The sequence below is a fragment of the Candoia aspera genome, chromosome 4, assembly GCF_035149785.1.
Source record: "Candoia aspera isolate rCanAsp1 chromosome 4, rCanAsp1.hap2, whole genome shotgun sequence".
In the NCBI taxonomy this organism is placed as follows: Eukaryota; Metazoa; Chordata; class Lepidosauria; order Squamata; family Boidae; genus Candoia; species Candoia aspera.
This window is the reverse complement of record NC_086156.1, coordinates 81,309,900-81,327,429: the sequence shown is the minus strand read 5'-3', so window position 1 is coordinate 81,327,429 and position 17,530 is coordinate 81,309,900. Positions and strand designations below refer to the sequence as shown.

General features: G+C 37.3%; 1 protein-coding gene across 2 annotated transcripts in view; it reads right to left on the bottom strand.

Moving 5' to 3' along the window:
• The window catches only part of KPNB1 (karyopherin subunit beta 1), a 43,596-nt gene that overhangs the window by 13,254 nt on the left and 12,812 nt on the right, over positions 1 to 17,530 (bottom strand). For both annotated transcript variants that reach the window (XM_063300756.1, XM_063300757.1), the window contains exons 6-15: positions 15,406 to 15,465; positions 14,582 to 14,671; positions 14,360 to 14,470; positions 12,724 to 12,825; positions 11,185 to 11,409; positions 8,280 to 8,471; positions 7,819 to 7,949; positions 2,654 to 2,801; positions 2,100 to 2,171; positions 1,318 to 1,462 (exon numbers count right to left, since the gene is read on the bottom strand). In XM_063300756.1, coding sequence (XP_063156826.1) covers positions 1,318 to 1,462; positions 2,100 to 2,171; positions 2,654 to 2,801; positions 7,819 to 7,949; positions 8,280 to 8,471; positions 11,185 to 11,409; positions 12,724 to 12,825; positions 14,360 to 14,470; positions 14,582 to 14,671; positions 15,406 to 15,465 — 1,276 coding nt within the window. The remainder of the gene's footprint in view (positions 1 to 1,317; positions 1,463 to 2,099; positions 2,172 to 2,653; positions 2,802 to 7,818; positions 7,950 to 8,279; positions 8,472 to 11,184; positions 11,410 to 12,723; positions 12,826 to 14,359; positions 14,471 to 14,581; positions 14,672 to 15,405; positions 15,466 to 17,530) is intronic.

Below are 17,530 nucleotides of genomic sequence, written 5' to 3'. Positions count from 1 at the left end.
ATTTCTTCAATTATTATGTAGGAGGGGCACTTTAAGGCACTAGCCAACCCCAAGTATGTCGATTCACCTCCCTGCCCCAAGCCCGGTGGCAGAGCCAGGTCTTCAACTTCCTCCGGAAGGCTAGGAGTGATGGGGCTAATCTCACCCCTTCAGTAAATAGGGGTTAATATAGTTACTCCCACTTCACAACAGGAAAAAAAGATGAAGAAAATGTAAATTTATTAACATCTCTAATTTCTTTGCATCATCACTCTATCAATAATCACTGCCCTCAACCACCAAAATGTTGAGAATTCCAGGACACCTGCTTATCAATGGAAAACCAAATTCTTGAATCAAGACTAAAACGTGACTTCCAAAGGTCTTTTTAAAGAAATCAACTATACTTTCTTATTCTAAACTTTGTAAAGAAATTGGGAGCAGGCTAATGAAATTGGGAGCAGACTCTTTCTATGTCAACAATTCTTCCTTCCCATACTGAACAAATGGGATCTGATCAGATGACAAGATTAAAAAGTAAGCTTAGATCCAAAGCAGATTTTTTTCATATCCAGTTTCGTCTACATCCATTTATTTGAAAACAAGTTTTATTATTTTTTAGTGACATCTGTCAGAAATGAGTAAGAACTGCTGCAGCTAAGCACCATTTTGGAGAGAAGAAAAATCATAAATAAATACACACATAAATTCTCAGCCAGAAATTTAAGTCTCTTCTCTCTTTCTCAGTAAAGCTCTAGTTCAAATCTGTTGTATCACTTTCTGTGTCCCTGTCCTGAACTATTCTCAGAAACAGATTTCACAAATAAGATGTGTGTTTTTATGTCTTCTGTTACTGTATTGTACTACTGTATTAGGTAATAAAAGAACATAAAATATATAAACTCTTTTATATCTTTTACTGTGCACAATATTCACAGCAAAACAGTTGATTGGTAAAGCTTTCTGACAGCTATTATGTGTGAAACACTTTACATGATACTATGAACATCTGTAAGTACTACCTGTTCACAGTCAAGACAGAACTCCTTTGAGCCTGTTCTGTAACACCACATCAGTATCTTTTTCACTATCGGTATTGGAATCTAACCAGTTAAAATACCCTTATAATTTTCTGATATCATCTCGTCTCCCCCACCCAGCCCTTATCCCACAAGTCTCTTCTACTTTTACATTCTTATGTCCAGAACAAATACAGAAGTCCCAAATGTAAAACTGTAGCATAACACCAGAATTTGAACAGCCCAAAAGCTTGGAAATATATTCATACAGCCATCAATGTTAACAAAATCCCTCCCTCTAGCAGAGCAAAGCATTTACCTTCTACCAGAGTGCTAACAGCCATAAGGGCATCCTCTTGGACACCTCCTGATCCTGCCGTACTTTGGAACATCCTCAAAAGAGATGCCATCACCACATCTGAAATCTGCAAAGCATCCTGGTGCTGGACTTTACGAAGGACATTCTGTTTGATGAAAGGTATGATGAAAATTTAGCTGGAAACTTTCTTGTAATGCTACCCCCCCGCCTTCACTTCTGTCAGCTTACATTTTCCTCTCATCTTGTGAATAGTCATGAATTATGCAACTGAAAAACACCTACAAGCAAATCTTAATGACAACTATCACCTATTCCCCTGTAGTTGCTACTCTCTGGGAAATTCATTTTAGCCTAGAAATAAATCCTAATTTCTTTAGTATCTAGCAAAATACAATGGAAGAATGATAGTTATTTGCTAGCTTTAGCTGAGGATCAGTCAGGATAGGCTGAATTTATTTGTGTAACAGCTCATAACTCTCTTTGCTAAAGTAGTGGGAGATGGAACATTTTTCTTTAACATACTAGTTCTGGGATGAGCTGATGAGAGGCATATATCCAAGGTACTCTTTGTTGTCTTAAACTATGCACCATTTGTATTGCATGATTTTTCTATGCACTGTTTTTCACAAATTGTGAAAAAAAATCCCAGCTTGAACCAAGGGGGCATTTAGTTTGTAAAAAGTCCAATACAAATCTGTTTTCTTCTGAATATTACTGCTAGTTCTTATACTATGTGCTTTTGGAACATCGTTAAAATCAAGTAATAAATGTTAAGTTTTTACCTGTAATGTAGCACATAACAAAGACTGAAGATCATTGAACTGGATTCTGTCAGATGTGCTCTGGATATGAGACTGGAGAGAAAATACTCTTTAGCATTTGAAATGATCTTCAAAGCTTTTTGTATCTGTTGAAGCCCTGATAGGTATCTAAAGTTAAGTTGATTAGGAATAATACAATCTACAGCCAGAACAAATTCTGGTCTTACATGTGCATTTGAATGAGGATATCCACGGCCATCTTTCTGACAAATTTTGAGATTTAAGAACTTGTTCTATGTTTAATTAGAACATAACAGTGATGACCAGACCACAGACATGTGCAGGCATTGGAAAATCCCAATATAGGCAATAGTTTCCTACAGCAATAAATATTTTAATTGCAATCTTAGCAAAAAAAATTTACATGAATTTTACAGAATCACAAAAAGCATGCAAAACATCCACAAAACAAAGCATAAAATATGCAACGTAAGTTATGCTTTCCTGTTCTAGAGATCACCTATTTTGGGGGGTACTATCATCAACATGCACATCTTTCACCCATCCAAGCTAACCTCCATTTGGAGCACTTGTTGCAGCCGTTCCATGATAACTAAAGTTGTCTTCTGGACAGCAGGATAACAGTCCTTGGCGCTATTTTTCACAATTTCCATCAGAGCTTCGTATGCAGCACTCCTCAAGTTGTTCTGATGTCCATCAGGCCTGAAACAAAATATAAAAGAGTTGCAAGAGTACTTTAGAACACAGACACAATTAAATGCCAACCAACCATCCAGAAGACTATCCACTGAAGTAATAGCATCAACAGAAGGCAGGGTAAAATGTTTGTTTGGGGGGGGATTAAGGATGGAGGAGAAGTAGAAAAAAAGAGTGAGATTTTTGTTACCTGCTACTGGGAGTGTGTGTAAGGGCTAGACCTTTCCATCACTCTTAGCTTACTAGCAGTGGCCAAACACCTATCCTAATATCTGACTATGCTCTTGGGGTATAATAATTAACTCACTTGGGTTAGATGGTTTGTTGGTTCTGAGGTCACATGCTACTGCATTATAGGTAATTATAAGTAATTGAGAGCCAGTTTGGTCTAGTGGTTAGTGGTTAAGGCACCAAGCTGGAAACCAGAAGACTGTGAGGACTAGACCTCCTTTAGGCATGAAAGCCAGCTGGGTGACCTTGGGCCAGTCACTCTCTCTCAGCCCAACTCACCTCACAGGGTTGCTGTTGTGGGGAAAATAGGAGGAGGAAGGAGTTATTAGGTAAGTTCCCCACCTTGAGTTATTTATAAAAATATAAAGGCGGGCTAAAAAAACTCTAAAAAAAAAACATTCAAAATGGCCAACCACAGAAAAATAAGGAAAGACCTGCTCTCTGTGACATACTATACTACTTTTAAATTCTTTGGAATGAGAAAGTTCATTAATGGATTGTAATGTAATATTGTCCCTGTATATCTCTTTCTTCTTCAGGAAGATTACCAGATATAAAAATATACACTGCACATATACATTAGGAATAAACCTCAAAGTGTATTTTTGTGATTATATTGTTCATGATTGTTTTGTGTTGTTTGCAAAACATACAGAACTCAATCTTTTGCTCTTTTGCTGGCTTAGTTCTGTGACAGCTTAGGCAGGCAGACTACAAAAAGTGGTCTTAACTGTGGTTCTGTTTACTATTGTAATTTTTAATATGTTTAAAAAGACATCCCCTAGGCCAATTTTTCTATAGATTGAGCACAGGTAGCAGTTAGCATGGATTGCTGTCCCACCACTTTTGGGGCCCCAGGATGAAAACTGAGGATGCTGGTTGTTTATTTATTGTTCTGCTCAAGTGATGGAATACTCAAAATACTTTGGTTAGGTTCCATTGGAGCACAAGTCACACAAAATGTTCTAACAGAATGTACTGAGTGGGTTATTCAGCTCCAGGCTCAGAACAAAATGTTTTTTGTTTGTTTAGTATCACTCCTACAGAAATTAACATGCTATTAGAGAAAAGTCATCCTTCCGAATCTTGAAGTCTCATCCAAACATTGCACGTACCACCTGTCTGTTGGTATTTATTTGGACATTGTAGAACAGAGGATATTGGATTAGATTTTAATTCTGATCCAGTGGAAGGAGGGGCTCCTATTCAAGGAAACTTTGGAAAAAGCCAAATTTCATGTCCAATTTTTTTGGCTGATGCAGCAAGTTCATGCCTGTTGTTTCATAATGACGTATTTTATTCTACAGAATCCCAATCTATCCAAACTAATTGCTATATTGAAACCTAATCATACATCCAACATGGTGGTCCAATACATTTACAAGACACTGGGTGGGTAAGACTGATCTAGAATATGAAGGATCTTCTACAGCAAAACAAATAATAGACAGTACAGGTAGTCCTCACTTAACCACCCTAATTGGGACCAGCAAATCTGCGCTAAGCGAAGCAGTCTCTAAGTGGGAAATCATGTGACCGAGACAGTATTTTCTGGCTGGAAAGAGACAAGACTATTCAGTTTCACACATTTGGCTTTTGTTTGTCTCCTAACCACCCCCCCACCCTTTGGAATGATCAAGTGCCTGCTTGCTGTTTTGTACACATTGAAAGCAATGCGATCGTGCCAGCAGCCTGGGGTTGGGAGCTGCAGGTGCACTACGCAAACAGCTTACTCTCTTGAAATCCTTTCTCTTCAATCTCTCTACTTTGCAACAGGGGGAGGGGGGAAACAGCAATCTCTCCTTTCCCTGACCCTTTCCTCTTGCAGAGCAGAGATTTCAAGAAAGTAACCTGTTCGCTCTGCTACACATTGAAAGCAATGTGATTGCACAGGCAGCGGGAAAGGATCAGGCAAAGGAGAGATTACCTACAGAAATCACTTTTTTTTTTTGCCCCCCCAAGAGCAAAGAGATTAGAAATGAAGAGAGTTCAAGAGGGTACTGTAAGCTATTTGCATAGCGCACCCGCAGCTCCCAGTTCCAGGCTGCCAGTAGAATCACATTGCTTTCGATGTATAGAAAAGCAAGCAGCTTACTCTCTTGCAAACACTTTCTCTCCAAAGCGGGGGGGGGGGAGCCACTGGTCAGACACAGGACAAAGCATACTGACTGTAATGTGACTGAGGGGCACTGCAAAAGTTGTAAATAGGCTGTAGTTTTTTTTCAACACTGTCATAACTTCTAACAGTCGCTGGACAAATGTTCGGTAAGAGAGGACTGCCTGTACAGAGACTGCACTTTAACTAGAAAAACTTGAAGCCTTGCAATGGACCATAGTAATAATAAAATCATATTAAATTATGCAATAAAAATGTTTATCCATAAACATTGCAGAATTGCTTGCAGAATGTCAAATAGTGATGAAAAAATAGAACGCTCAGAGGGCTCTCAGTGTCCTGACTCCCAGGAAACACTCTGAGACAGGGAACTGTTCTCTAATGTTTTATTGCTAATACATAACAGTAATCCTAACAAACTGAACAAGCGTGGGAAAAACCCAGCCATATAAACCCCGCAGGTTAAGGCGGTCCCAATCTGTGCCTCTTGGAATGGCTCACCAATTCCTCAGTGCTACGCATGCGCTTAACAGTCTGGAAAGGAGCCCCCTGCTCGCCATCCTTACTCATGACACTCAGCTTGTAGAAATCAGATAAACATATGGCAGAATCTAAATTACCTTGATTCAGTTTGGAGGCAGGGATATTATTGAAACAAAGCTAGTTCTTGTTGCAACAACCAGATATGTCATGAGTACTGATGGCGAGCAGGAGGGGACCCCTATCCAGGGGGGAAAACGCATGCGTAGTACTGAGGAATTAAGCAGCCATTCAAAGAGACACAGATCAGGCCCGCCTTAACTTTCGGGGTTTATCTGTCTGGGTTTTTCCCACGCTTCTTCAGTTTGTTAGGATTCTGTTTATTGTAGCAGTAATAAACACTAGAGACCTACTCCTCATCTCAGCGTGATTTCTGACTGTTAGGACAAGATATATGCATAAAGTTTAGAGTCCATAAATATTAAGTAGCAAGAAAACAAAGTTCTCCTGACCAAAGCATGAATGTAGTAAGTCAGGAAATTTGTCAGGCAGGTAAATAGTTTAATAGGGTCAGATAAGTTACACATGACATATATTAAATAGTGATTCAAATGATTCTGCATTGATGGAGAAGTATGTTTCTCTGTCAGCGTACTCTCCTGATGGATATGGTACAGTTTCTTCAAACCAATTGTCTTGGTATATTGTAAATCAGAACTATAATCTAACTTAACACAGGTCATGCCCCAGATTCAACAGCATAGACATCTTATTTCCCATGAAGCCAAAGCTCATAATCAGGAACTTTAACTGCTTTGATGCATATTAGATATATATATGTATACATGAGAGGGAGGGAGGGAGATCTTATATGTAAGCGTTCAAACAGTTTACTATAGTTGCTTTTCAGTGCTGAGCACCCAAGCCTATGGAGAGACATTGTGAGAATACAGCATTGAAGAACAATACTTCCCCACTTAGCTATATACATCTGAATGTATGATTCTAGAGAAAATTCAGAACTTTTCATTTTAAATTATAAAGTGCATCTAAGAAATTTTTAAGAGGCCTTTAGTAACAGGTGGGGAAACCAATGAAGACTTAATACCACCTGTCTGGAGAAAACATTACAAATCTGCTTCCAACTGAATTAGGCAATCAATTGCAGATTGACTGAAAGCCACATTTAAGATAGTCTGTAAACAAAGCAGTAAAATTAAAGAAATGCTTTTTTGCCAGAAGGTATTTTAAGAATATACTATTAAATTGACAAAATACATAGCAAGAGCAGATTTAACTAACTTTCCCAGATAATTGTCTTAACATTTCTCCCAGGCTTTGCCTTTCCTTTTGATTTTTGGAAAGAAAATCATGAAGTCTTGTCAAAATAAAAACACTATTTATTTTATTCTAAACTGCTCTCCCCAGTTTTAACCTGTAATAGCCCTTGCTGTACATAATAACCAAATTGTTTTACAGGATCATCTTCAGATATAGACAGTATTTCAAACTGGCATATAAAGAAAGAAATAATTCTAAGAAGATGCGAAGCTTATTTAAAATATGTTGAATTATTTTAATACTATGTGGCTCCATGCTCCATTCTGCTGCAAAATTTACTCAAAAGTCAGCTAGCTTTTCTTTTCTGGTAAAAGATTCAGTGTTTGAAATCAGACGTTAAATACAGGAGTTTCAAAGTGCTTATATTTTATTGCTCCGTTCCTGATCCTGAAAAAAACCGAATTTCAGTCCCATATTCTATGGAAAAAGGACCATAATCCTGCAACCTAAATAAATTATGCATATTAAATAAACTTGAATGATTTTTTAAATATTTTCTCTTACATAATTTATGCTACATCCCTTGTTAATGGCTAAAAATTTCCAAGTGAATACCAGAACATTTTTTCTCCCATTCTATTGTTTTAGTAGATATTATTCATACACATTTGACAATATCTTTGCAACAATATGGCTTGGGCCAAAATCTAGGAAGCCACATGTCTGTACCTTTTCTGCACTCCTATGGAATTATAGTACATGCAAGAGTTCCCAATCACTACAGAACTAAGCTAGTAGTATTACCCTTTATCCCTCAGAAATTCTGGAGATTTTATAAAATGAAACTCTTAAGAATATCCTGAAGCTCGATGGTCAGCAGCACATGGTCAAATGGATAAAGAATGACTAAGTTACCTGTCTGTGGTCTCTAGAAGTTTCTGAACAATTAATTCAAAGGATGAGGATAAGCAGTATGTTGCAGGCTCTTCTTGATCATCAGCCACATCAGCAGCTTCATAAGCAGCTTCTGCCAAACTAGAGAAAGCCTGAAAGATATTTGGTGTCAATAATTTAGAAGTTGACAATTTCAGGAAAGCTTCCAATTTGTTAAGTTATTGTTTTCAGCCTAAGCAATTAATTTCCTAATGTTGACTCCAACCTTTGCATCCTTCTTTAACATCTTCCAATTCCATTATTTGCATAAATTAATAAGAAATCAAACAACAGGTCTATCACCAAACATTTTTTGTCTTAGCACTAATGTTTTACCAGTAACTTTATACATTTGGGGCAACTGCAGTTTCAAAACCACAAGTCTTCTTTTTCTAATTTATCCAACACTCAAGTGTCTATTCAGAATAAGGATTCTGACTTACCCAGCATACGTTGGAGGCCACTCTTGGCTCTGCACTCAAGCCTTCAATTAGACACTGCAGCAGTGGAGCGAGGTAAATATCATTTATGGCTGCTTCAGGTAGCAGCTCGCAAATCCGACCCACAGTCCATGCGGTTGTATCTCTGACTACTACACTGGGGTCCTTCATTAATTCTATAAGAGTAGGCATAGCCTAGGAGAAAAATGGCTCATTAAGTCAATCCGTGCTTGATATTCTCATGTCTTAGAAAGTGTTCAAGGCAGCTTCCAAAATCCTTATGTGTCCAATTAGCCCCTTCAACCAAAAGGGCTCAGTTAGATCCCAGGCCAGGCAAGTTGTAAGGTATGTTCTTACCATTCAGACCCATACACATTGAAAATGGGATCAATATGCTATTCTAATAGGAGTTATCCTAAAATATTGAATACAATCCTGTGGCAAAAATGTATCACACAAAAATAGAGATATTCAAGTTCAAGTTCACTGGTTTGCCACAAAATATTCAACAAGCAAACTTGAGCCCATTTAACAAAACTTATGAACTGCTTTTGCATAATAAAACTAGCACTCAGAATAGCTTAATGAACTTTAAACAATATATAATAAAACACTGAATGAAGATTAGCATCTAATACCCAGGGTACTGAGATTAGTTATTAATAACCAAGTAAAGTGAAAGCATGTCTGAGGGCAGAATACAAATACAGAGGGAAGATACTGGACATGCTACCAAAGATGGCAGTGCTGTAGTCTAGAGGGGAGAAAAATCCTCTCGCCATATGTTGTGGACATGTTAAAAAAACTCAAAAGTACTGGAAAGAAATACATAGCACTATTCAGAAAATTTTAGAAATCAAATTTGAAATGAAACATTTTTTTAACTAGGCATTATTCCAAGACATATAAAAATATATATCAAAAATTACTAAGTTCATGGCTGCAAGGGCACAACACCAGAAAAGAGATGTTACTGATACCAGACTTGGAGAATGTACAATTGCAAGATTAACAGTATACATACATAACAGAAGTTGCATTTCATTTAAGCAAGAATGGCTCCCATATATATTACATATTACAGGTTGTCCTTGTTTAGTGACCACAGTTAGGACTGGCAACTTGGTCATTAAATGAAGCAGTCACTAAGTGAAACCACAACTGTGTTTCAGCTTTCGTTTGCTTTACAGACCTGCAAATATTGTAAATGTGAGGACTGGTCATAAAGTTACTTTTCTATCACTGTCATAACTGTGAATAGTCGCTAAACGAGGCAATCGCTAAACGAGGACTACCTGTACGCAGCTAGACAAATTTAAGCATTTAGAGTATGGTTTTTAAGGGGAAAAAGAATTGACCAAAGAACTGAAATCAGAAATACATGTTTATAAATGTTGTATATTAGTTAGTTTACAATAAAGGGAAAGTTAGAAATTAAATATTTATCTGTAATGTTTTAATAGTTCTTTTTTTAAAGGTAACTTTAAATAACAAATAGTGGAAACTTTGGCACTCAGCTCAGAGATTCAAAAAGATCTCTAAAAACCTTTTCCTTATTGTTAAAAATAACTTTTAAGTATTTTGTTTTTTATGGTTAATTTTTCAGCACAAATGTACTGAGCACTAACTGTACAACTTCTTTAACTTCTTTATCCACTTACAGATACTACATCTTTGCATCAAATTTTTTCATGCTTGCTCAATTTCAAGAAAGAAAGAAGGAAAGGAAAGGAAAGGAAAGGAAAGGAAAGGAAAGGAAAGGAAAGGAAAGGAAAGGAAAGGAAAGGAAAGGAAAGGAAAGGAAAGGAAAGGAAAGGAAAGGAAATCTTTTTCATAGATTTCAGGGCACGAACAAGCAGAAATGGCTCTTTCCACATCTTTGATTCAAGCCAAGCCCATGTAGAACTTTAAAGGTAATCACTAACCCCTTGAATTAGGCACAAAAATGAACTGACAGCAATTGTAAAATATGTTTGATGTGCCAATTTCTGTCAGTTTAATGCGTAAGATCCCTGGGAGGGGTAACCATATATGTTGACCTGAATTACTGTACTGTAATCAAAAAATTGCAAGAAAAATGCAGTGCATCTACTGCACAAATGTTGTTTTGTATTGGTTCTGAATCTTTTTGATCTTTTCTGCTGGTAGAGATATGCCTTCACTGGGACTACTCAGAATGAAACAAGAGCTGATACAGATTTTAGTCTTCTAGCACAGCAAGATATGTAAGAAAAACTGTAACTAAGTTGTTGTATATTTATTTTTATGAACTGGTATCAGAATCTGATCTGATTTGTGAATGTTTCTTTTCCAGCCAATGTTCTTTTATTAATGACCGAAAAGAAGATGTTCTTTAAATATGGTACTTTGCCAGATATGGAAGAGCCTGCCTCCCCGTAACTCTTATTCCCCAAAACCATCGCAGAAAGCAGAGGAACCCAATCACTTCTTGGATCGCAAGCAATTAAAGCAGAAGTGGTTTATAGGAGCTGTCTTTTTTTGTCATGGTATCCTTTTCTGGGAGGAAAGTGGATGTGCAGCCTTTCTCAGAGGCTCATATCCCTTTATAGTGCCAGAGCAACACATGAAGCTGCAATGCTTTCAGACCTTTTGTACCAAACAACAGCTGCACAAACAGTATTGTGATGTATACTTATTGGATCAAAATAATGGCAACAAATAAAATGCACAGTACATTTAAGATAAACCATTTTGGTCTTAGGTCTAACTCAACATAATGCCAAGTAAATACATGATCCTCAGGTACCTATTTTCAGTATGTTATGGAATATTTTTAGTAAAAAAGAGACAGACAACTAACATACTTACAAACCAGTTATCTACAGCTTGTTAGCCTTCATCATTTCAGAAGAAACATAGGCACTTTTTTAGCACAAGCCTCTCTCACCTGAATGACAAGGGGTTTTAGCTGGTTGGGTTCTGGGCCTTCTAAAATGCACCCAAATGCCATGACAGCAGCATCTCGATATCGCCAGTCAGGATTTTTAATGTGTTCTTTAATGAAGGGCAAAACATGTGGGACAATGTCATCTTCACAACAGGTTGCCAAAAGCATCAGGCAGACCCCAGCTGCTTTACAGGGGTTCCAGTCGTCATCATCATCATTTTCATCCTAAGTGGGGAAAAATGGGAAGAGACAGTATTCAAGATTTATTATACTTTAAATGGCTAAAATCTCATTTCATAATAAATCTGATTGGGTTTCAGGTGGGAACACTAACTTCTCATAATATTTGACAATCTCATAACAATTCAACCATATACTTTGGGGTCCCAAACTAGGGGAAAGTTGTCAGATTTTGCACATCATCCCAACAGTTGTCAAAAACTCAGTTAAAAGATAGTGATCCACACAAAGAAAGACAAATTTATTGACCGATGGATAACAGAATGAATGGCTCCTTTAAAAGCAAAGTGACAAAGAGACTTTATGTAACAGAGGTGGACGTAATTTGGTGCAAGATTAACAGAACTGCATTTTTAATATCAACAGCTGAGGTTTAAGTGCAGCCATGATGGCCACAACAGTATCAAACAACTGGTGCAACCTCAGGTTGTCAAAGTAATGCTTTTTAAATTGTAGAGACTAATAAAAGACTGGTTTCAAAAGGAAGCAGGAGATGCCTCCTAGCTCTGCTCAGGGCAGAGTATTTTTTCAAGTACCGGTCTCCTATTGGACAGTAGACAACATGCAATCATTTTGGAACACTGTATGGCCATGAGTAGGAAGGATTATGCATTGCTGATTTATGAGTGAATGCAATCTCTGAGTCACAGGATTACCATAGATATTTCAGAATCTTTGTGTAAGAGAAAGTTATAGGTTAAGCCGAAAAATAACTGAAAATAGAACATACAGGTTTCTCTCTGCAGACCAGGACATTTTAGGCCTGTTCTCAGTTTTTTCACTATAATTATTATATGCCAGTCCTCCTCAACCTGATGTCTACCAAGTTAGTTGGATTTCAGTTACCTGTCTGTAAGGCCAGATTAAACAATAAAATACAATAAAATAAAATAGCACTGGAGAAGTAACTTTACGACCACTTACAGCTGTCAGAGCATCCCTGCAGTCATGTGACCGAGATTCAGGCATTTCACAACGGGTGAGCGTTTACAACCGTCGCAGTGCCCCGCAATCATGTGATCACCATATGTGTGCTTCTTAGCCAGCTTCCAACAAGCAGAGTCAATGGAGAAGCCAGCAGCGAAATTTTAAGTTGTGGTGATGTGATGTTTTGCTTAATGACCGCAGGTGATTTGCTTAACGACTGAGGCAGAAGTAAGGTCATAAGTCTGTTGAGGTCATGTGATGTCTCGCTTAATGACCACATCCCTTAGCAACAGAGTTGCCGGTCCCAATTGTGGTAGTTAAGTGAGGACTATCTGTACTTTGGAGAGTGGTGCAGACATATACATTACTTACCTGCTTTGTCAATGTTTGTGTCAGAATTGGGACTAAATATTGGAGAGCACCCTTGGCATAGAATTTACTGGTATGCTCGGGAGGCCGTCCTTGTTCTGCGGCCTAGGAAAGAAGTAATACAAACGTCTTAATTCCAACTAAACATGTTTTTGTGCTCCTTCCCTATTTGAACTGAGAGAAATCTTTGCAGGTATATATTCTTTGAAACTCTCATGGGAATGACATTATACTGCAAGACTAATATATATTTGAATGTATATGCAAATACATGAATAGATTGATAATGGATAACATAGAAAACTATTACTCAGTTGATTAGTTATGAAAGCATTATTGCCTAAAGTGGGACAGACCATTATACGGTAATGTTAAGAAAAGAAAATAGGAAAAATAGAAATGGTTCCAATGTGTAAAGTTATGTTAATAGTAAGGATGAAGAAGGATGTTTGGTGAAATTATGGAAGGGGCAGTAGATGAGGCAAAAAGGCATATAAGAAAATGATTAGAATATGAATATGCAGATAGTTGCAAAAAATGTAGTCAAAGAAGAAACAATTAAGATTAAAAGAGACAGAGAAAATGCACAGTAATTTTGACAAAAAAATGTTTCAGGGGGAAAGGGCTAAACACGGCACATCTAACAAAGTAAATTAAACATCTAAGTTACAAAATGGCTTGGGTTAAAACTAAAGTGAGGGAATGTGGAAGTACATTATACATTTGGGAATGGTAGTGATATGTTACAAATTTATTTGGGAGTTATAGCAATATGTTGAAGAATGGAATTATATATGATAAATAGGCTTCAATTATGAATATTCTGCATGAAAATGGGAGTTGAAAGTCAGTTGTTAAATGCAGTAACCAAGGTACATGATGGAAACAAAGCATACACGAGAATAAATGGAATGCTTAGTGAATAGTTCTAACTGAGCAGGGAGTAAGACAAGAATGTGTGATGTCCCCTTAGTTGCTCAATGTAATTATGGGCATATGTAAAAGGAACACCTGCACTAATATTAAAAGGTGTGTGTGGTTGTGGATGAGAATATGAGCATGTACATTTGTGCGCAGGCAATGCTATTCTGTTAGTTTGAAACCCAAACTGTTTGCACTAAATGCTACATGGAGTACAGATTTGAAAAGTAGTCTATCAAAGACCAAGATGGTCATGTTTGATTTTCAAAAATGAAGTAAACCACAGAAAGTGGCCAAAATTAAGATAATTTTTGAACCTTAATAGAAAGTTTACTAAGGACTGGAAATGGATTGAGAATTTAAAGATTTGCAAATTCTGGTAGAAAGAGAAAAGGTAGTATTTGGTCTGCTGCAAGGACTGTTTGTCAAAAAACATGAAAGTAACAGTTAAGCAGGTCAGGAGAAACAAAGGTGGAATCCAAATACGGTGCTATTACAATGGTCATGTGTGTGAAAATCTACCTAGAATCTTTCAAATAGTGCAAACATACGTATTTTTTCACAGTTAGTAACCTTGGGTCTCAACATTCATAGATATATGCATCACTTTAGTCAGCGTGGTGCATGATGTCTCATCACAGACCAAAGATTGCTATAAGCCAGAACTGTCATAATGAGTGGATTCAGAAAATGTAATATTGGCAACTCTTTAACTCACTTCTGAAGCTTCTATAGCCAGGTCCATTTCTTCATCACAGACATTTGACCAGAACTCTATACCTTGCAGAGCCACTTCATCAATATCACTTTTCATGGCTTCAATTGTGATCTTCAGAAAAACAAAAGCAGTGTTAAACCAGTGTTTTCTGCTCCACCAAGACAATATACTAATTTAAAGCCCATAAATATCCAATCTCAAATCCCACTTGTGAGTACTCACAGCAAAAAGTGCAGGACCCATATATGTTTCCATGTATTGATAATAAAGGGACATAATCTTCACCAAGTTCTGTAAGGCAGCTACTCGCACCTAAATATAAGAGCAAAGGAAAAACAGTGCACTAAGCAAACAAGAAAACATTAATGGCTTATCTACCATATGAATAAGATAAGCCTAACATTCAAATTACTTTGACCAAATCGTTTGTTCCTAATTCTAACGTTGGAAGAATGGGAAAAGAACTGTAAAACATTTTACTCATTAACACACACACACACACACACACACACACACCCTTCTATACTATTTCTGACAACATTATAGCAATAGGAGACCTATACACTATTACCTATTAAAACCAACTGTTATGGCCAGGATCTTTTTAAAGAGATTATGTTTTTTCTCTTTTACTAAAGTAGCTTAACTCCTCTCTGATCATGCCATCCCTTTTATTCCACCAAAGACCTCCTCAAAACCCTTGCACTCTCTGCAATCTTGTAATGTATGTATAATTAACCTTTTAGTTGTCATTCTAATTGTAACCAAGCTAAAGATGCAAAATGAATCTCCTCACTTTCATACCTGAAACCTGTGTCACTCCCTACCATCTTTCTCTGATGTTGGATTTTAATCTCTTTCGGGACAGATATTTATCTTTGGTTTTGTTTTCATGTAACTCCATGAAGTACTGAATATATTGATAGCATTGTATAAAACATTGGTAAAGAATCAGTTTAAAGCTTTCATCATTTTTTTTTGGAAACAGCCTTTTATTTTTCATACACCAAGTCCTACAGATTGCTAGAAAACAGTTTCAGTCTTACCCTAGTATCAGGACACTGTGTCGCTTCACAGACTACTTGCATGATAAAGTGCCTTTCAGACTGAAAATTTTGAAGGGAGAGAAAAATGGAAAATTAGTTCCGAAAGTTACAAAATACATTTTAAATTAAAATAAAGGTGAACAGAATGTACAATATTCCTGCTAGAATCCTCTGGAACTCAATGGTTTGATTTTGATTATGTGTCCTCAAGTCATTTTCAACTCCTAAGAACCACATAGATAGAGCTTCTCCATGATTGGTATTCAATACACAGCTTTAATTTATTTTACAAAGCAAGTGCAATGTAAAAAAAAACCCCTTCAAATATTTGTTTGATTGAGTAATACATGATTACAGTATGGCAGCTTCTTCCATATAAATACTTAAAATCATCTCAACCACACTCCTTTTCTGAAAGTGTAAAATTGTTGAGTCTACCAGAAACTCTAAAGTTCTAGCTTGAAATAAAATTATTTCAAAATGATTACAGCTTATCATAGATATCACACAATAAAATTATAGCCCCAATATAAAACCGCTTGGATAAACTGAATGTAAAGTTTAAATTCCTCATTAGACAATCATGAAATTTTATTTTACTTCCCTTCATTTGAAAATTTATTTTAATATTTTAGGCATCTTGAGCAGTACACAGATGGTAAAACAGAGCCCAAATCCAGTAGGAAAACAGTAGTTGAAATTCCTTGCAACTCATACAATCTGTTTACCCTATCACCATTTCTTTCTATTCTTGTAAATCATATTTTGGCAAATATAATTTCATAAAGTTTAAGAAACGAGCACAAACTCCTCTCACTGCAGGATCAGAACCATTTTATGCTGGTTCTGGTTCATTTGGTAGATTCATAACACAATTTTAAAAACTATCTGACTAGAAGCAAGCCCTTCTATCTTGATAAGAGGACAGCACATACACTTACTCTCTTAGGATTTGGTAACTAGGAACAACTGAACAACTGGTCTGCTTCAGGAGAAGGGAGAAGTGCTTTTACAAGTCAACCTCAACCTCTCGGGCTTGCAAGTGTATCATGTAACTGTCTGTCTCTAGCTGGAATAATATAGTTATGTGAAAAAGTAGACATTCCCTTTTTAATTTTTCTGATTTTTTACATATCCTCACCACCAAACTGTATCAGAGTTTCATGTGGGTCTTACCGATTCATAAATGGAGTCTCAGTGAAGAAAATAAGACCAAAGTTTTGGGCGCCTGTTTCACTTATTTCATGAACAATGTCATCCAACACGTAACGTACCAGTGTAAAAAAGTAATGCCATCTTAGATTCAGCCACGTTATCTTTAGCTGCAACATCGGCAGCCAAACACTTCCCATTACTGGTGTTCACATTGCTGTGCAGGAACTACAGCCCACTGCTCCCTGGCAAATTGCTTCAATTCAGTAACATTTAAGGCTTTCTAGCATAAACTCTTGTTTCATGCTCTGCCACATTTCTAGGGTGATTCTGACACATCTATTCCAAAATAATGAATTTATTTTTCTTCATCCATTCTCTTGTAGACTTGCTTTTAGTTCAGGATCACTATTTTGCTGCATCATCCATGTGCACTTCAGATTTAGCTGGACAGTCTGATACTCTTCTGTAGAATTCATATTTTTTGTGTGATGTGAAAGGTCCCCTGTGCAAGCACCGAGTCATGTCTGACCCTTTGGGGGGGATGTCATTTTTGCGACGTTTTCTTGGCAGACTATAGCAGGGTGGTTTGCCGTTACCATCCCCAGTTGCCACCTTCCCCAGCAAGCTGGGTGCTCATTTTACCGACCTCAGAAGGATGGCTGGCTGAGTTGACCTGAGCCGGCTACCCGAGAATCCAGCTTCCGCTGGGATTGAACTCAGGTCATGGGGAGTTTCAGCTGCAATACTGCCACCTACCACTTTGCGCCACACGAGGCTCATACTTTTTAGGTAAAGGTAAAGGTTTCCCTTGACGTAAAGTCCAGTCGTGTCCGACTCTAGGGGGCGGTGCTCATCTCCGTTTCTAAGCCTTGGAGCCGGCGTTGTCATAGACACTTCCAGGTCATGTGGCCAGCATGACGACACGGAACGCCGTTACCTTCCCGCCGAAGCGGTACCAATTAATCTACTC